The sequence below is a fragment of the Sus scrofa genome, chromosome 7, assembly GCF_000003025.6.
Source record: "Sus scrofa isolate TJ Tabasco breed Duroc chromosome 7, Sscrofa11.1, whole genome shotgun sequence".
In the NCBI taxonomy this organism is placed as follows: domain Eukaryota; kingdom Metazoa; phylum Chordata; class Mammalia; order Artiodactyla; family Suidae; genus Sus; species Sus scrofa.
Genome location: NC_010449.5, coordinates 38,368,792 through 38,389,181, shown reverse-complemented (window position 1 = coordinate 38,389,181; position 20,390 = coordinate 38,368,792). Strand labels below are relative to the sequence as shown.

At 43.6% G+C, this 20,390-nt stretch overlaps 1 protein-coding gene across 3 annotated transcripts in view; it reads left to right on the top strand.

The window, feature by feature from the left end:
- ZNF318 (zinc finger protein 318) overlaps positions 299 to 20,390 on the top strand; it is a 45,512-nt gene continuing 25,420 nt past the window's right edge. For 2 of the 3 annotated variants that reach the window (XM_021098752.1, XM_021098751.1), the window contains exons 1-6: positions 452 to 913; positions 3,498 to 3,646; positions 10,381 to 11,020; positions 12,486 to 13,928; positions 16,429 to 16,528; positions 19,138 to 19,442. In XM_021098752.1, the coding sequence (XP_020954411.1) occupies positions 452 to 913; positions 3,498 to 3,646; positions 10,381 to 11,020; positions 12,486 to 13,928; positions 16,429 to 16,528; positions 19,138 to 19,442 (3,099 nt within the window). Of the gene's footprint in view, positions 914 to 3,497; positions 3,647 to 10,380; positions 11,021 to 12,485; positions 13,929 to 16,428; positions 16,529 to 19,137; positions 19,443 to 20,390 lie in introns of all 3 variants that reach the window. The other variant, XM_001926792.6, reaches the window with a different exon arrangement.

Genomic DNA, 20,390 nt, shown 5'->3' with positions numbered 1-20,390 from the left:
CGCGCGGAGCCCTCGGGGTCACGTGGTCGCCGGGGGGGAGGGGAAGTGGGCGGCTCAGCGGCCGCCATCTTGCCCGTGTGGAGGCGGAGCGTGAGGAGCGCTGGTCGCGCGCTTCCCCTCCCCTCCGCTCGCCCAGCCTCGCGCCGCCCGCCGAGCTCCTCCCAACTTCGGGCTCCTGTGGCCGCTCCCTGAGTGGAGGAGCGGGGAGCCCCGGAGGGCGGGGGGGTGTGTCGGGCGCGTGCTCGCCCTCCAACCGCCAGCCGCGGCCGCGGGGGCGCGCTCGGCCGGGCCCCAGGGGCGGTGCGGGGCCGAGGGGAGGGGGTCGCGCCTGCTGTGGGGGCGGCGCGCGGCGGCCGTGGCTGCCCCGGCTGCAGCTGCGGCGGCGCGCTGGGGGCTCGCGTTCAGGGCGCCCCCGGTCAGAGCTGCTGCCGTGGCCGCGGCTGCCGGAGCCATGTACCGCAGCGGCGCCCGCTCCTCGGTCTCTTCGCACCGGCCTAAAGAGAGCGGCGGGGGCGGCCCGCGCACCGGCCGCAGCTCCGGCTCCTCCTCAGGCCCGGCTCGTCGCACCTCGCCGCCGTCCTCCGGCTCCTCCTCGTCGCGGACGCCGGCTCGCCGGCCCCGCTCTCCCTCAGGGCACCGCGGCCGCCGGGCCTCGCCGTCCCCGCCGCGGGGTCGCCGCGGCTCCCCGTCCCCGCCCCGCGGCCGCCGGGCCTCGCCGTCCCCACCGCGGGGTCGTCGCGTCTCACCGTCCCCACCGCGGGCCCGTCGCGGTTCCCCGTCGTCGCCGCCGCCGCGGGGCCGACGACTCTTCCCGCCGGGCTCGGCTGGTTTCCGAGGCAGCAGCCGGGGGGACTCCCGCTCCGACTTCGCCCGGGACGGCCGCGGAGACCATCCAGGCGACAGCGGCAGCCGGGTAATCCCACCCCTCGCCCGGGACTCCCTCCACACTCCAGCCGCCTTGCCCCGGGTTCCCGCTTCCAGAGGCGCCCGCAGCTCGGGCGCCCCGAGGCCTCCAGGCCGGGGTCTCCACATCCAAGGCCCTCCGCCCCCACGGGCCCCCTTAGAGACGCCCGAACCGGGAGGTTCCCGGTCAGTCCCGGCAGCTTCATTTGCACAATAACGGATTCGGGACGCGCCCGGGCGTCGGGTTGGGAGGCAGTGCTGCATTTCCTGGGAATAAGCCGATTCTCTCACTCTGGGTGAGGTGTGGAAAAGTTTCCCGGGACGAGGGGAATCTCCTCCCAGCCTGGTACTTTTTCAATAGTTGGTGTCCTCTGAGTTCCGTGGTTTTGTATCCTCCTAGACCTCAGCTGCTCCCTGGATCTTAAAAAGGCTGAAATGTCTTTGTGGCTAGTTAGGGTGGCTTGTACCGCCCCAGAGTAGACACCTAGAATATGTGAACTGTTAGCTCCCCGAAATCGAAATGTGTGTACCCACAGTCGTTTTAATAGCTGCTGCCACTTACTGAATTATGTGACAGGAATGATGCTTAGCTCACTTTAAAACATTCTCTTTGAACATTCACAACCCTTTGATATGAGGGTACCTCCTTATCTAAGAGCTGAGGAACCCAGAGCGGTTTAAGTAACTTAAAGCCATTCAGCGAAGAAGTGGTGGAGTGTGATTCAATTCATTTATGCTTGCTTCCCAACACTGAGTTTAACTGTTATGTTTCCCTGCTAAAGGGACAGACCATGAGGTAAAGGAGTTTAGTTTAGATGTAACATTGACGTCCCACCACAATCACCATCCTAATAGAGCCTTTGGGCAGGATCTGGTGTTTTGGAATTTGGTTCACCAATCTTTTTTTTTTTTTTTTTTTTTTTAAATCCTAGTGACAACATTTCTCTTTGCTTGAGTGGCTCTCTGACAGTAGCCAAGTGCTCTGGGTACTCTGGTTACAAGTGAATTTGACTTGTCACTGTATTGAGATTTTCTTAGCTGAGCAGGTAAAGTTTGAATGTTAGTCTCCACTGAGAAAGTAAGGAAACCAGAAAACTACCAGTTTCCATAGCCTCCCCTTTCTTCTCCAGTGCACAACCCGTTTGCTCCAGTCTTTTCTGTCTCAGTAAATGATATCATCCATTGCCCATCCAGAAACAGTTATCATCTCCCTTCTCCCAATCTGTAAGAATAACTTCATCTGTCACCTCTACATCCCCAAAACTGTCCTCCTGCTGTCATCTAGTCTAAACTGTATTACCACTTGCCCAGATAATGGCATTACACTCCACACTTATTACCATCCAGTTTTTTTTCCTGTACCCAGCAATCAAAATGATTTTTAAAGATCTACATTTTATATGTTTGAGAAATATTTGTTGAACATCTGCCATGCTCTTCTGGCACTAGGGATACAATAGTGAACAAACTAGTCAAGACCCCTGTCCTCATAGAGCTTGATTCTAACAGGAAGTTGGATTATAAATAAGACAGAAGTAAAATGTTTTGGCATGTTAAGTATGGTTAAGTATTAAGAAAAAGAAAACACAGAAAGGAGTTACAGTTTTCAGTAGGGTAGCCAGGGAAGGCCTTCTGGGAAGGTGGCTTTTTAATAAAGACCTGAAAAAGATGGGGGTATGAACAATCTGGAGGAAGTATGTAGTAGATCATATCACTTCCCTGCTTGAAACCTTTCTATGGGTTTTTATTACACTAAGAATAAAATCCAAATTTCCTAACTGTGGCTTCTGCCCATCTTCTCCTGTCACTTTGCTGCAATCACACTGGCCACCTTTCTGTTGCCCAGAACATGCTAAACTCTTTATAGGGCATATTCTTTTTTCCTGAAACATCTGTCTGTTCTTCGAAAGACTGACTTCTCATCATTCAGGCTTCAGGTTAAATGGTATCACCTCAGAAGGCTTTCTGTAACCATCTTATTTGAAATAGCTCCTTTCTCCCAGTGTCTTTTGTGTGTCATGTTTTAATGACTTTATAACACTTTATAGCGCTATCAGAAGTACTTTTTTTTTTTTAACCTGTTTTTGGCTTGCCTCCTTCACTGGAAATGTGTAGGTCCTGAGAGCAGACTTAATTCACTCCTCTAGCCCCATGCCTGGTACAAGGAAATGAAAGATCACTGATGGGGAGGGTTGGAAGTATGGGCTTTCATCTAAGAAAATGATAATTGTTTTAAAATCCTTTATTTTGTTTTAAATTTTATTTTATGGCCACACCTGCTGAGTAAGGAAGTTCCTGGGCCAGAGATTGAATCCGAGTGGCAGCTATGACCTGTGGTGCAGCTGTGGCAATGCCAGATCCTTTAACCGCTGCGCCCAGCTGGGGATAGAACCTGTACTTCTGCAGTGACTGGAGCCACTGCAATCGGATTCTTAATCCACTGCACCACAGTGGGAACTCCAAAAGTCCTTTATTTTTGGAATAATATAGTTACTGCTCACCCTGTAGGACCACAACTTTGTGACTAGAGAGGAGAATGTTTTTGGATGTAGGGATGTTTTGACTCTTTTGACTATAATCTTTTACTTTTGTAGAGACGCTCTCCTGGTCTGCGTTCTGACTCTTTGGAACAGAGCTTAAGGATCACTGTTGGCAATGACCATTTCTGCGTTGGCATACCTGAACGACGGCGGCTTAGTGATCGACTGGGGTCACCAGTGGATAATCTGGAGGATGTGGACAGGTAGGCTTCATTTGAGGCAGGGCACACCATAGTAGTGCTTGAAGGTAGAAATGTTGCTGTTTTCTCAGTGTGAAAAAGTTGAAAGGATGCTGCCAGCACTAAAGTTATGCCCTATGTCAATTATAAAGTATAACATTGGAAAAGGCTTTCTAAGTGGGGTAGACCCTGTTGCTGAAAGAATTATGTAGAAGAGAAGGCTTTAAAATGTCGTCCTGGCCCAACTGGAAAGGGGGAAATTGAGGGGACATAAGCAGTCCCCCAAAATTAGTAACAGTTGAGATGATATAAATTCTAAAATACTGGAACTAAGGCTCCCTTCTACAAAGGAAAATTCCGGACAAAATAGGAAAATTTTTTTCCACTGTGCCTGTAGCATGCAGAAATTCCAGGACTAGGGATCTAATCCAAGCCACAGCAGCTATCTGAGCCATAGCAGTGATAATGCCAGATCATTAGCCGGCTGAGCCACCAGGGAACTCTAGGAAATCTTTTTTTAATGGTGTTATGTTTCACCTTGTCCAGGCTGAAATACATATTCAGAAAGGGTTTGGATAAATTGATGTCTAATATATATTTAAAATAAATAAGCTTTAATAGAAAGTTAGAGATATTTAACTTTGAAAATGTTTGATTTCAGTTATTTATAACCATTGAGTGCTGAGGAAGGGCAAATATACTCCACAGAGTATTAAAGGTAGATCTTAGGTACTGGGAACTTAGGTATATATGGAAAATGAATAACTACATTGGTTGGTTTCCACCTCACAAAGTAAAAAAGTAAGGAGGGGAGTTCAGGAAAAGCATTCTTTCTGAGAGCTAAGAACCATGTCTGTAACACTGGGAGTTTTCACAAATGCTTAGCAGTAGCAGTAAATCAATATAATGTTCTATCAAACTGAGACTGTCCATGCAGTAGTGCACAGAGTATAGGCAGGCAGGTGGGGGACAACTGGGCAGGAAGTCTGAGGACCAGTGCTGCCCTTTGGTAATATTTACTTCAAAGCTTCAGTGGCTAATCAATGCAGTGAAGCAAGGCAGGACGGTCTTGTGTCATATAACACTGAAGCTTCTGAAGGCAGGGCTTTGAGGTGTATGACTATATCACTTAATGGAAGCAACAGCCCTTGCCCTTCTGGCTGCTTCTATTTTGGGAGATGATTGAGTAGGCAGTCCGAGTAGGTGTTGCATGGTGTGATTCTCTTCCTTCCTTGCTGAGGTTTTGAGGTAACTTTAGCATTTCCTCCTGTTAGTCCCAGGGTGTTACCTCCCCTTTCCTAAACTTTGTTATGCATGTGTGCTTCAGATAGCCAAATTTCTGTTTATAAGTTATAAAAATTAAAAATTTCCTCTTAGGGAGTTTGAGGTAGTAATCTTCTTTCATGAATCATGTTTCGAGAGAGAGAAATTTATTTTAGAGAAAGTGAGATGAAGGTTCTAAAAGGAGGTACCAGGCCATTCTTTAGACTTTTTGCCCCCAGCACTCTTGCTCAATATGGTTTGTGTGTATAATTACTGTCTGTTTAAACCAGGCCATTGGAATGTTGGCATTCTGAAGATGTCTTCCTGATAGTCCAGTCTTCAGCTAATGAAACAGATCATTTCTATCCTTTGTATGTAGATGTGTGTTAATTTTTTCCTGAGGCCCCTGTATTCTTTCTCTTCCCTTATTGAATCTGTTAAATTTTATACCAGGTCTAGGTTATAGCCAGATTGCCAGGGTTGTCAGTCTCCTCACCATGACAGCTCTGTGTGTAGGACTGTAACTTAATCTGAAAAAAGAGCATGAACAGGTTGCATGAAGAGTCTTCTAAAGACCTGTGGATGTGAAGTTGATTTCCCCTGTTTATCAAAGTACTCTGCTCATTATATGTTCCATTAATGGAATTCTCATCTCCTAACTCCTTGTCCTGACATATGTTCAGGGAGTAGGATTTTTTTTTCCCTCTAATTTACCTTAGGGAAAAGACAGAAGCAAATAGCTTTCTTCAGCATTTTGGAGACACAGGAGAGGAAAAGAATGGGAAGTTTGGGCTCTGGAGGACCTTTTTTTTAATATCATACACATTTTTTAGCAGCTTTATTGAGCCATAATTCATGTACCATACAATTTGCCCATTTAGAGTGTACAGTTCAGTGACTTTTAGTATATTCACAGAGTTGTGCATCTAACACTATGATCAATTTTAGAATGTTTTTATTACCTCATTCTTGGTTGTTAATCTCATCCACCCACTCACCCCAGCCTATCAGACACTTTCTGTCTATAGATTTACCTTTTCTGGCCATTTTATATAAATAGAATCATACAGTATGTGGTCATTTGTGACTGGTTTTTTTCGTGAGCATAATGTGTGTGTTTTTGCATATAACAGTGTGTCATTCCTTTTTTGTTGCTAATAATATTTTATTGTATGTATTTTATTTATTCATTCACCAGTGATGAATGGATGGAAAACAGTTGTTTCTACTTTTTGGCTATTATGGATAATTCTATGAAATTGGTGTACAAACTTTTATGTGGATGTATGTTTCATATATATTTTTAAACTTGTTTAATGGAGTTTGTAGACACACAAAAAAGTAGAATAGTGTAGTGAGCCCTGATGCACTCATCTCCTACATCCAACAATCAATTTTTAAAATAGACCTTATTTTAGAAAAGAGTTGGATTTAATCAAAGCTTTCAGAGAGAGAGTTTGTCACTGGAGCTACAGGGGATTGGGGCCCTTTTTAGGACTCACTTTTATTGCAGCCAGTTCTCTCTCTCATCCTTTGGGAAAACTGGGGAAGGAGGACATGAGCTCTTCTAACAAGCAACCTGATTTCTGCCTGTATTTACAGGATAGCTCATTCTTTTAACTGTTTCTCTTCTTTTGTTGTTTTTGCCTCCTTTTCCTGGAGATTGCAAATCTGGACTGAGTCTTTCTGAGAGCCATTTAGTTTTTTTTTTTTGTCTTTTGTCCTTTTTAGGGCCACACCCTCGGCACATGGAGGTTCCCGGGTTATGGGTCTAATCAGCTGTAGCCACCCGGCTATGCCAGAACCACAGCAACACCAGATCTGAGCCACGTCTTCGACCTACACACCACAGCTCATAGCAACGCCAGATCCTTAACCCACTGAGCAAGGCCAGGGATCGAACCTGCAATCTCATGGTTCCTAGTCGGATTCGTTTCTGCTGCACCGCAGTGGGAACTCCCATTTCATTATTTATAGCTTCTTGGTATTCAATGTTGGATTTGATCTTGGGCTAGTATGTTGCTTGGTGGAAATCTAATAGTTCAGGTAGGGAGCTGAATATGGTACCATGGATGAACTTGCCGCTACCCATGGAGCCTGTAATTTTTCCCTATACTAATGTGATCAGGGACTATGTATGGTAGATGATATTTTGAAAGCGGAGTGAGTCAACTCATGAACATTCCTCCATGGAAATATGTTTGTGGCTGACAAACCTACTGGGTAGATTATCTTATGCTAGTTATGTTTGATTTTAGAGATCATCCTTAGTCACTCATATTCTTTTCTAGTTCATACTGCATAGAGACCTCAGAATTCCCCCAATTCTTGGGGAGAAGGTCAGTAACAGGAACCTCAGTTCCCACAGGTGTCATTCTTATAGAGGAGGTGCTAAAGTTGATCCTTTATGGTATTTTTATTTTAACTTTTTTTAAAAATCATTTTTATTTTTTCCATTATATTTGATTTACAGTGTTCTGTCAATTTTTTACTGTATAGCAAAGTGACCCAGTCACACATATATACATTTTTTTCTCACATTATCCTCCATCATGCTTCATCATAAGTGACTAGGTAATAGTTCCTTGTGCTATACAGCAGGATCTCATTGCTTATCCATTCCAAAGTTATAGTTTCATCTATTAACCCCAGATTCCCAGTCCACCCCACTCCATTCCCCTCCCCCTTGGCAACCACAACTCTGTTCTCCAAGTCCATGAGTTTCTTTTCTGTGGACAGGTTTATTTGTGCTGTATATTAGATTCCAGATATAAGTGATCTCATATGGTGTTTGTCTTTCTCTTTCTGACTTACTTCACTTAATATGAGAGTCTCTAGTTCCATCCATGTTGTTGCAAATGGCATTATTTTGTCCTTTTTATGGCTGAGTAGTATTCCATTGTGTATATATACCACATCTTCTATTTTAACTTTTTTTTTTGCCACACCTGAGGCACGTGGAAGCTCCTGGGCCAGGGATCGAACCCAAGCTTCAGTTGCAACCTGTGCCACAGCTGTGGCATCTGCTGTATCCTTAACCCACTGCACCACAGGGGAACTTCCTAGTTTATCCCTTATAGTCTTTCATAAAGTTATTTATAGGTGTTACCCAGGTCTAAATCCAAACAAGAGTTGGGCCGGTGAATGAGAAAAGGCAATGCTTTGATGTTCTTAGTTCCAGAGATAGGAAAACGACTTAAAAAAACAAAGAGGAGTTCCCATCGTGCCGAAGTGGTTAACGAATCCAACTAGGAACCATGAGGTTGCGGGTTCTATCCCTGCCCTTGCTCAGTGGGTTAACGATCTGGCGTTGTCGTGAGCTGTGGTGTAGATTGCAGACGCGGCTCGGATCCTGCGTTGCTGTGGCTCTGGTGTAGGCTGGTGGCTACAGCTCCGATTGGACCCCTAGCCTGGGAACCTCCATGTGCCGCGGGAGCGGCCCAAGAAATGGCAAAAAGACAAAAAAACAAAAACAACAACAACAACAAAAATAAATTAAAGTCATTTCTAGAAACTCAGAAAAACAGAAGTAGCTGCTAGAAACCGTAGAAAACTAATTACCACTGGATGATAATTCACTCTGGAATGTGAATGACATGTAAATTATTCAAAGTTTTATGCTTGAAGTGCTAGTGAATCTTTATTTCTATCTGTGATTTAAATCAGAAGCTTTTAGGGGGACAGTAGAGGCTCTATAACCATATTGCCCCAAAAGATTAGGACTAGTGTGTGTAGTGTAGAGATTTGAGATAAAAGGACAGATGTCCTATCCTGTATTTTCACTTTCATGCCATAGAAGTCTAAGACCTTTTTATTTTTATAAAATAAAAATATATAGTGAGATAAACCATCCCATACTCTTTTTTGTGGATATCCAGGCAAGGAAGGAAAAAGGGTCACAAAACAGGCTGTGAGGGAGTTTTATGGGTTTTTTTAATATCTGAGCCAGCAAAATGAAGCAACTGGAGAACCTTCTACAACTTATGAGAAAATCATGCCAATTGGATAGATCAGTGGTTAAATTTTTTTCTCCCCAGAGTGAAACTTTTTTCCCAAATGAAATATTCTGTAGAATTTTACTATGTGAACAGATAAAGTTCTGGCTAGTATGATTTCAATAAGGCTCTCCTTGCATGCTCTCTACCTCCTTCCTTTAGGCGGCTCTTGAGTACTTTTCAAAATCTCTGTGAAACACAGCTTGAAAATTATTGATCTAGACTGGTGTTTCTCAAAATTTAAAATGCATACAGATCACCTGGAGAGCTTGTTAATACATAAATTCTGGGAGTTCTTGCTGTGGCTCAGTGGGTTAAGAATCCAACTGCAGTAGCTTGGGTGGCTGCAGAGGCTTGGCTTTGATCCCTGGCAAGGTGCAGTGGGTTAAGGGATCCAGTGTTGGAGTTCCCATCATGGCTCAGTGGAAGCAAATCTGACTAGTGCCCATGAGGATTCAGGTTCGATCCCTGGCCTCGCTTAGTGGGTTAAAGATCTGGTGTTGCCATGAGCTCAGATATGCTGTGGCTGTGGCTGTGGCGTAGGCCAGTGGCTGTGGTTCTGATTGGACCCCTAGCCTGAACCTCCATATGCCCCCGGTTACAGCCCTAAAAAGACAAAAAAAAAAAAAAAAAAAAAAAAAAAGGATCCATTGTTGCCAGAGCTGTAGCTCAGATTCAGTCCCTGGCCATATGCTGAGGGTTCAGCCATTTTTTTTTGTCTTTTTTTTTTTTTTTTTGTCTTTTTTGCTATTTTTTGGGGCCGCTCCTGCGGCATATGGAGGTTTCCAGGCTAGGGTTCCAATCGGAGCTGTAGCCGCCAGCCTACACCAGAGCCACAGCAACGCAGGATCCGAGCCACGTCTGCGATCTACACCACAGCTCACAGCAACGCCGGATCGTTAACCCACTGAGCAAGGGCAGGGATGGAACCCGCAACCTCATGGTTCCTAGTCGGATTAGTTAACCACTGCGCCACGAAGGGAACTCCCAGGGTTCAGCCATTAAAAAAAAAAAAAAATGCTAGTTCTGATTCAGTAGGCCCGCGTGGTACCTTTAAATCTGCATTTCTGAAAACTTCCTGGTTAATACTGATATTGCTCATTCAGACCACATTTTTAGTAGTAAAGAGCTAGAATTTAGCTAATGTGAAGTTGTGTAATCACAACTCTTTGAAGTCTGGTAGTGATGTTTTCACATCTCCCAAACCCTGCCACGATTCTCTGTATCCCTGAAGTCTAATCAAAGAGATTAGCCTAAGAATTCAATCTAGATAGATTTGTAATATCTCCTCTTGGTTAGAAGCTGCAGCTGCTTGTGCCCTTGGGAAAGGGAAAAGAAATGTTCCATGTATATGCATTGATTTGTTCTTGGACTTCATGATTATTATCTTTTGTTTTAAGCATTCCACTGCCCCCTTGCCAAATAATCAGTTTCCTAGCCATGTCTGGTCTTGCTCTTTCCAAGTCCATTGTATTCAGTGATACTTGTCTCTTTCTTCAGGGATGACCTGACTGATGATTCTGTCTTCACTCGAAACTCCCAGTGCTCTCGAGGTCTTGAACGATACATTTCCCGGGAGGAGGCACCTCTCAGTCCCTTCTTGGGACAACTTGATGAGGACTACCGAGCAAGAGAAGCTTTCCTACATAGATCTGATTATAGTGCCCATATCAGTTGTCATGATGAACTCTTGCGGGGAACAGAACGGAATAGAGACAAACTCAAAGGCTCCTACTCTGTACGACCCGAGGAAAGGAGCCGGGAGGCCAAACGGCCCCGTTACGATGACACAGAGAAGATACACAGCATGGGAGGTGATCACCCAGGTTTTACATCAGGGACTCGCAACTATCGACAGCGGAGGCGGAGCCCAAGCCCTAGGTTTCTAGACCCTGAGTTTCGAGAGCTGGACCTTGCTAGGCGAAAACGAGAGGAAGAGGAGGAACGAAGTAGGAGCTTGACTCAGGAACTGGTGGGAGTTGATGGTGGTAGCACTGGCTGTCCCATCCCTGGATTGTCAAGTGCTCTAACAGCATCAGAGCCAGGGTATTCTTTACACCGGCCTGAAGAAGTATCTGTGATGCCCAAGAAGTCAATTTTGAAGAAGCGGATTGAAGTGGACATGGAACCTTCCATGCAGGTCTATGCTGTATTTCTTCTAGGGTCTCTTGCTAGTTCTGGTATTTTAAAGCCTAGTTAATTTCCTGGGGGCTGTGTCCATAAAGAATCTTTGGGATATATACTGGACTAGATTTTTTGTGCCTATGAGCTGTACCTTCTAGTACTCTCAAAAGGGAACTCTAAGCCTCATAATACAACAATAGAGGTTTGGAGAGTATTGAAAGTTTTTTTTTCCCTCTAAATTAGATAGTCCTGTAGGAAATTTGAATATGGGTTTCTTGGAAATGAAGCTTAAATGGCAAAAGGAGGAGCTGATCTGAATTTTTCTCATCTCTAAAGAGAAGAAAAAAATGTGTGAGTGGTAGGACACTAAACCAAAATCAGATGATTCTGATTCTGGACCCATCTACCTCCAACTTGCTGTGTGATTTTTAAAGTCACCTTACCATTCTGGGCCTTGATATTCTTACTTTTGAAAAGATGAACAGACATGAGCACTAGTTTTAACCTGTCCTCTTAGGAACTAAATGTTTCTGAAGAAGTGCCTAAGGGCACTTAGAAAAGCAAGGAGAGACTGATCAGGTAGGGTTTCAGAGTTTTGTGACCCTACTTCAAAGTAGCTCCGCTTTTTATATGTTTTTTTGAGGGGGGGGGGAGATTCATAAAGAAGAAAGCAGGTAAGGTAGAGCATCTCTCAATCCTTTTGAATTCAAATTCCTTGGTAAAGACTACAACAGATGACCAAAAGTAAAGATGCAATCTTTTCTATTTCCTCTTGCTACAGCAGAACCATCTGGAGAAATGGGAACCCAAATCTCTCTCTCTCTCTCTTTTTTTTTTTTCTGTCTTTTTATGGCCAAACTCACAGCACATGGAGGTTCCCAGGCTAGGGGTCGAATCGGAGTTGTAACTGCTGGCCAGTGTGGGATCTGAGCCACATCTGCAACCTACACCACCACTCATGGCAATACCAGATCCCCGACCCACTGAGTGAGGCCAGTGATTGAACCCGCCATCCTCATGGATACTGGTTGTGTTTCTTAACCACTGAGCCATGATGGGAACTCCAGGATCCCAAATCTTAAACCTGGCTAAGGACCACCTTTTCTTCTTCTTTTTTTCTTCTTTTTCAGGGCTGCACCTGTGGCATATGGAAGTTCCTGGGCTAGGGGTTGAATTGGAGCTACAGCCACTGGCCTATGCCACAGCCCCAGCAGTGCAGGATCCAAGCCGCGTCTGCAACCTATACCACAGATTATGGCAATGCTGATTCCTTAAGCCACTGAGCGAGGCCAGGGGTCGAACCCACATCCTTACGGATCCTAGTTAGGTTCATTAACTGCTGAGCCACAAAGGGAACTCCCAGGACCTCCTTTCAACCATACTTATCTTCCCCTATTAATTCAAGAACAAAGTATTTATCTTAATTACTACTTTTCTGAGATTCTACACAGAGGCTAAATCAGTTATGTTTGTCTTTGCAGCTTGAGAATTTTTCCAGCAGTACAAGCTCTAGCCAGGATCACCCTCTTTACCCTGCACACTCATCTCTTCCACTAAGTGGTGCTATTGCTGCTTTTGCCTCAGAGGTTGAAAACAAGGGAACTATGGTAGAGACTACCCTGAAGGAATCTCAGGGCAACCTCTACCAATGGGGCCCCCTCCCTGGGATACCAAAAGACAGCAGTCCCCTCAGAGAGAACTTTGGAAGTTTTTTGTGCCACAAGGAAAAATTGGATATGAAGGCTGAGGGACCTGAGCGACACACAGACTTCTTGCTTCCTCATGAGAGAGCTAGCCAGGATGGCAGTGGTTTCTCCTGCATTCTGAGCATGTTAGCAGATTCCACAAGTACACAGGAAAAAAGGCGACGTAGCTTCCCTGATATTGAGGATGAGGAGAAATTTCTCTATGGGGATGAAGAAGAGGATTTAAAGGCAGACTCTCCACCAAAGGCCCTTGGGGGCTCTGAAATTGAAGTTATGAGGCAGAAGGCAAGCTCCCTACCCTCTTCAGCTCCAGCCGTAAAGCTAGAATCAATAGAAGAGACCAATCCAGAATATGCCAAGATTCATGATTTGCTCAAGACCATAGGGCTGGATATTGGAGTAGCAGAGATTAGTAAACTGGCTGCACGAACCCAGGAACGACTTCATGGCAAGAAGCCGTCACGCTCCTCTGCTGACCGCCGTTCCTCAGTTGACCGGCACTTTTCAGCAGACCGCTGTTCTTCAGCTGACCGACGTTTCTCAGCTGATCGGCGCTCTGCAGATCCTCACAGACTAGAGAGTGGGGAGGCACACCATTGCAATACCCACTCCCCAGAGGTGTCCCATCCACACCCTGTCTCCCCTGTGGATCCTTACCTGCTTACAAAAAACAGCCCCCCATTCCTAAAGTCAGACCATCCAGTGGGTCATATTGCAGGACCTGAGATGGTTGGCAGTGGGTTTCAGTCACCTGTTGCAGTCAGGTGCATGTTGCCCTCAGCCCCGTCTACCCCAATTAGACTTCCACACCCTGCTTCTTTATCTCAGTTTCATGTGCCAAGGGCCTCTCAGTTTGCTGCAGCTCGGATACCTCCAAACTACCAGGGACCTGCCATTCCCCCTGCTTCCTTTGATGCCTATAGGCACTATATGGCATATGCAGCCTCAAGGTGGCCCATGTACCCCGCCTCCCAGCCTTCCAACCACCCTCTACCTGAACCACACAGGATAATGCCAGTTACCAAACAAGCTACCCGTAGCCGTCCCAATCTCCGTGTGATCCCCACTGTGACTCCAGATGAGCCCAAGCAGGAGGAGTCAGTGCTAAGCTCAATTTCTACTGCCCAAGTGCCTGTACAGGTGTCTATCCCATCACTCATAAGATATAATCCGGAGAAGATATCTGATGAGAAGAACCGTGCTTCTCAGAAGCAGAAGGTGAGTATTAACTTTGAGCATTCTAGGCCTGAATCGTCTATTTTTTTTTTCTTTTTTTTTTTTTTTTTGTCTTTTGTCTTTTTTTTGTTGTTGTTGTTGTTGTTGTTGCTATTTCTTGGGCCGCTCCCGCGGCATATGGAGGTTCCCAGGCTAGGGGTTGAATCGGAGCTGTAGCCACCAGCCTACGCCAGAGCCACAGCAACGCAGGATCCGAGCCGCGTCTGCAACCTACACCACAGCTCATGGCAACGCCGGATCGTTAACCCACTGAGCAAGGGCAGGGACCGAACCCACAACCTCATGGTTCCTAGTCGGATTCGTTAACCACTGCGCCACGACGGGAACTCCTGAATCTTCTATTTTAACATAAATTAAAAGAATTTTTTTTGCGTTCCCATCATGGCTCAGCAGAAACGAAACTGTCTAGCATACATGAGGATGCAGGTTTTATCCCTGGCCTCGCTCAGTGGGTTAAGGATCTGGTGTTGCTGTGGCTGTGGTGTAGGCCAGCAGCTACAGCTCAGCTTTGACCCCTAGCCTGGGAACTTACATATGCCATGGGTGAGGCCCTAAAAAGACAAAAAAGATTTCAAAAATTAAATTTTTTTTCTTTTTTGGTCACCCTTTGGCATAATAAGTTCTTGGGCTAGGGGTGGCACCTACGCTGCAGCTCCTTTAACCCACTGTGCCAGGATGGGGATCAAACGCGTATTTGTCTTTTAGAGGGAGCTGAAAATTTGCAAGGCACAAAGCAATCTTTATTTATAATGTTTTTCTTTCATGTTTTCTCATTTGAACTAAGTCTGGCCCTAGGTTCCACTGTGATTGCTAGACTTCTTTTTTCTTTTTAAAGTTTATTTCTCTGTCTGAATTATCAGCCTTAGGATACTATGGGTAGGAGCTGGGAACCTTGAAGTCTTAAATACGACCTCATCAGGGAGTGTGGAACCAAAGTTGGATTGGGTGAAGGAGAAAGCAAGATATCTGTGTTTCATCCCAATGAGTTTTGGATCCTTTTCCTGTAGTGGTTATGGGGTTTAAAAACTAATAACTAGTTGTTGCTGATAATTAAACCAAAAAATAAACTTTACTATTTTAACTTAGAGTCCAGGAATAATAATATATTTTATGACACTTTCATGAAGTACTTTTTATACTTTTAAGGTTCATTGGGTTCCCAGGCTATAGAAAGGGAGTAATGGCTAGGGTTAAGATATAATAATTCTGAATGTTTTAGAGCATAGGTAAAAATTACATAGGGGACATACAATATACAATAGAAGAATTTCAAATAAAAAAATACTATATACTGTTAATTTTGAAGGTCCTTAATAAATAATAATTCATTTTGTTAAGGTGATCTAAGGAACTTAAAATTGTAGTTTGTGTAAATTTGGTTTGCTAATAAAATAGTTAAGGCCTAAGAAGAAAAATAGAAAAGGTAAAATTGGAGGACTAATCTCATTTTTTCTAGTTTAAAAGAAATTTTGCTAATCCCTGAGAAAACAAAAAACACCTCTTAATTTTCTGTTGTTCTTGGGTATTCTGAACTTCAGTCTTTGTCTTTTGTTTTGGGTTTGTTTTGGGTTTTTGTGGGGGGTTTTTTGTCTTTTTAGGGCCACACCCAAGGCATATATGGTGGTTCCCAGGCTAGGGGTCAAATCAAAGCTATTGCTGCTGGCCTACACCATAGCCACAGCAATGCTAGATCCTTAACCCACCTCAGTTTAAGGCAACACCAGATCCTTAACCCACTGAGCAAGGCCAGGGATCGAACCTGTGTCCTCATGTATACTAGTCAGATTTGTTTCCACTGAGCCCCAGTGGGAATTCCCAGTCTTAGTTTTTTGAAGTCTTTTAATAAAGAAGAGGATAGGTTTAGCACAACAAAATCTAGGACTGCAGAGACAATGAAGACTAGTGCTTTCCCTTTATGAACCTAGCACTCAAGTCAAGGCTGACAATATGCAGGTTTTTCACATGAGTCCTTGATAGACAAGCCGTATTTGTTAGATGATAGAAATGCATTTGAAAGATAAAGGGCTTTAGGGCATATGCACCTGAATTTTAAAATCCCCTTACTCTGTGATCTTGGTTATGTTACTTAATCTTTTACGACCTCAATTTTCTTATTGTGAAACAGAGATAGTGTCACGATTAAATAAGATGATATATATATAATGCCACTAACAATGCTTCATCCATAACACCTATTAGTTGCTGTCTTGATGGTTCCTTTTGGGGTAAGAACCACTATCTAATATTTAGTGCTTCCTGCACAAAAATAGTACTTTCCAATCAATTTAATTCTGGAAAGGATAATTCTATTTTGGCACTTGGATTGGAATGAAATATACCTTCACCCTAAGTCAGAGCCCCTGTGTGCAGGCATTTGGACCCTTGCATAGATATTATTTACCATGAAGGTTTATGGAAAAGAGCAATAGAAAATGGAGAATGTTGGAGATTGAAGGATCTCTTAGTATTTTGTACTTTGCAGGTTATTGAAGAGAGAGAAAAGCTAAAGAGTGACCGGGAAGCTCGCCAAAAGAAGATGTACTATCTCAGGACAGAACTGGAGCGGCTTCATAAACAACAAGGTATCAGACACTCCTTTGCATGACTGCTGTAACTTTAGTAGGAGACCCAAATGGAGAGATTTGGGGACTCAGACAGGTTCATTGGCGTGAAACCTCACTTTCAAAAAAAATTTTTTTTTTTTTTTTTCTGGCCCTGCCCATGGCATGCAAAAGTTCCTGGGCCAGGGATTGAACCTGTGCCACAGCAGTGACCTGAGCCACAGCAGTGACAAAGCAGATCCTTAACCCGTAAAGCCACCAGGGGAACTGAGGAACAGCCACAATGGGAACTCTTAAAAATTTTTTTGACATAATTAGACCTATAAAAAAGTTGCATTAATAGTGTAAATGATTCTCAAGTGTTTTCCATGATTATTAGCATTTACGCTATCCTTTTTTCTCAGTAGTGTGTGTGCATGTATGTTTAAGTTTCCCTGAATTAAGAGTAAGTTGTAGATAAGATGTACCCTTACTCTTAAACACTTAAGTGTGGGTCTTCTAACAACAAAGAGTTCACTTACATAACCGTAATATACTTAATCAAAATTAGGAAATCAACAGTAACATACTAGGAGCTCCCATCGTGGCTCAGCAGAAATGAATCTGACTGGCATCCATAAGGACACAGGTTCAATCCCTATTTTCACTCAGTGGGTTAAGGATCTGACGTTGCTGTGAGCTGTGGTGTAGGTCGCAGACTCGGCTGGGGTCTGGCATTGCTGTGGCTGTGGTATAGGCTGGCAGTTACAGCTCTGATTTGACCCTTAGCCTGGGAACCTCCATATGCCTCGAGCGCAGCCCTAAAAAGACAAAAGAAGAAAAAACCAAAACAGTGATATACTAGTCTACTGATCTTATTCATATTTCATCACTTGTCTCACTGATGTCCTAAAGCAAAAAAAAGAAAAAAAAAAAAGATTACATTACATTCAGTTCTCAAGTTCTTTTAGTCTCATTTAATCTATGACAGTCCCTAGATCTTTGTACTTTGTGACACTGACAGAAGAGGTCACATATTTTGTAGAATGTCCTTTAGTTTTGGTTTGTCCGATGTTTCCTTTTGACTAAATTCAGATTATGTATTTTTGGCAGGAACATGATGGAAGTAATGCTAAGTTTATATCAGGTGTTGATTTGTCTCATATTGGCGATATCAGCTTTGATCATTTGGTTAAGTTGGTGTCTTCCAGGTTTCCTCATTGTAAGGTTACTATTTTACCCTTTTCAATTAGTAAGTATCTTATAGGGGAGATACTTTGAGACTATGTAAATATTCAGTTACTCCTCAAACTTCATCCCACTAGTTTTCAAATTCGTTGATGATTCTTTCCCAATTGGTTGTTATGATGGTGGTTAAATAGTGATTTTTCTGATTTCATCTTTTCTTCTACCTTAATTAGCTGGCTTTCTGTCAGGGGGAACTTTCCACCCACACCTCCTCCCCCATTTATTTGTCTATTTATATCAGTATGAACTAATGGATTCTTCATTTAGTAGGTTATAATATTTTACTATTATTATTTATCCTCATGCTCAAATTGCTCCACATGTGGCCAGTGAGAGCTCCTTTAAGTTGGCTCCAGTGTTCTTTTAATATATCCCCATCATTTTTTGAGTACTTCCTTTTTGGCACAAAAAAGATGGTCCATGACACCTCAATTGATTCCATCTCTTCATTTATGCTTTTAGGAATTCATATACACACTAAGGAAGAATCATAGCTTCTTAATATTATAGGTTGAGGAGTTCCTATTGTGGCACAGTGAAAACAAATCCAGCTAGGGACCATGAGGTTGCAGGTTTGATCCCTGGCCTTGATCAGTGGGTTTAAGGGTCAGGCGTTGCCATGAGCTGTGGTGTAGGTCGCAGATGCGGCTTGGATCTGGCATTGCTGTGGCTCCAGTGTAGGCCAGCAGCAACAGCTCTGATTAGACCCCTAGCCTCGGAACCTCCATATGCCGCAGGTGTGGCCCTCAAAAGACCAGAATGAATGAATGAATATTGCAGGTTGATGACAGCATGGAATAGCAGAGAATGGGAGAAAATATAACTTCTTCTGTCTGGGTTTGGATTATTTAGGGATGAGAAACTTAGTTATTAATCCTGTGAGGATTAATTCATGAGGACCTGCATTTTGGAATAAGAAGTAACGTTAGGTGAGCCTGAGGCAAAAACCTAAAACTTAGTGGAGGTGTGGTGAAGGGTTCTCAAGTCAGATAAAGTCAAATATGTGGCTGAAAGTTTTTTGCCCTCCAAATAATTCTCTGGTTCTCTAAAGAGGACAAGCACAACATTCATAGTTAAAATGCATATTAACACATGCCCACAAACTAGTATATACCATTTTGGGGATTCATGGAGCCCCTCCCTGAAACCTGTCCCTAGAGCCTTAACTAATAACTTAGCTAATAAAAAGATAATGTAATCACTTAACCTTTACTTCAATAGGAGCTTCACCTAAACCAGCCCATATAGAAGGAGAGTATCAACTGCTTGTCAAATATTTTACAGAGAAAGATTTTTTTACCATAAAGTCTTGAGAATTAGTATTTGTGGCTGAAAAGTGACTTGATATCTTAACCTACTTTCCTTGTTTTTGTTTTTTGTTTGTGAACATTTTGATTATTCAGGGGAAATGCTGCGTAAGAAACGAAGAGAGAAGGATGGGCACAAGGACCCACTCCTGGTGGAGGTGAGTCGGCTTCAGGATAACATTATGAAGGACATTGCAGAACTTCGACAAGAGGCAGAAGAAGCAGAAAAAAAGCAGTCTGAGCTGGACAAAGTGGCTCAGATCTTGGGAATTAACATTTTGGATAAATCACAGAAGTCCTCAAGCGACAGTAGAGAGCCTACTGAGAAGATGGGGAAAGCGGAAAAATCTAAGAGCCCAGAAAAAATGTCATCGTCCTCAAACTCCTCTTCCAACAGCAAGGTAATAACTCAACTTTTCTGTTTCTCTTATATCTCTTATTTCCATAGGGCCCTAAAAAAGGCTTCTAACCAACCATTTTCTTACCTTCCTTTCCAACCTGTTCTTACTCTTGCTAGAGTTCTCAAGCATAGTTCAGATCAGTGGTACTTGCCTTCAGGATTTTAGCACTTCTCCATTGCCCACAGTGTAGAATCCCAAATCCTCAACAGTCAGGGCCCTCTATGTTCTGGTACTAGGATCTACTCCTTAACCCACTTCAGTCTAGCTTCTAGTCTTCTCATAACTTGTAATACCATTTTGTAGGTTCATGTTTAGTAACAAGGTCACCTCTATGTTGTACAGCCTCAAATTTCAGTTCTCAAATTAGTAATTGAGGAAGTTCAAATTAGTAATTGAGGCAATTCCAGTTGTGGCTCAGTAGTAATGAACCCAACTAGTATCTATGAGGGCACAGGTTCAATCCCTGGCCTTGCTCAGTGGGTTAAGGATCCAGTGTTGCTGTGAGCTGTGGTATAGGTTGCAGAAGTGGCTCAGATCCCTTGTTGCTGTGGCTTTGTTGTAGGCCACAGCTGAAGCTCCAATTCGACCCCTAGGCTGAGAACTTCCGTATGCCTTGGGTGTGGCCCTAAAAAAAAGGGCAAAAGAAAATAAAAATTAGTATTTGATACAGGGAACCACTCTCACCTAAAAAATGTTTTCTTCGACTTTTATCACATTTTTTTCCTCCTTGTATGCTGCCTGCTTCTGTTTAATCTTCAAATATTTTAGTTCTTCAGGGCTTAGTTCTAGCCTAGTTCTCCAGAATTCTTCTTTCTCTCTGGGTCATTTCATGCAGTCCTATGCTGAAATACCATACTGACAACTTTCAGTTTTATATTATAGCTCAGATGATCCTCCAGAGTTCAAATCTGAGTATCCAGTAGACTACTCACAATTTCTACTTCATTG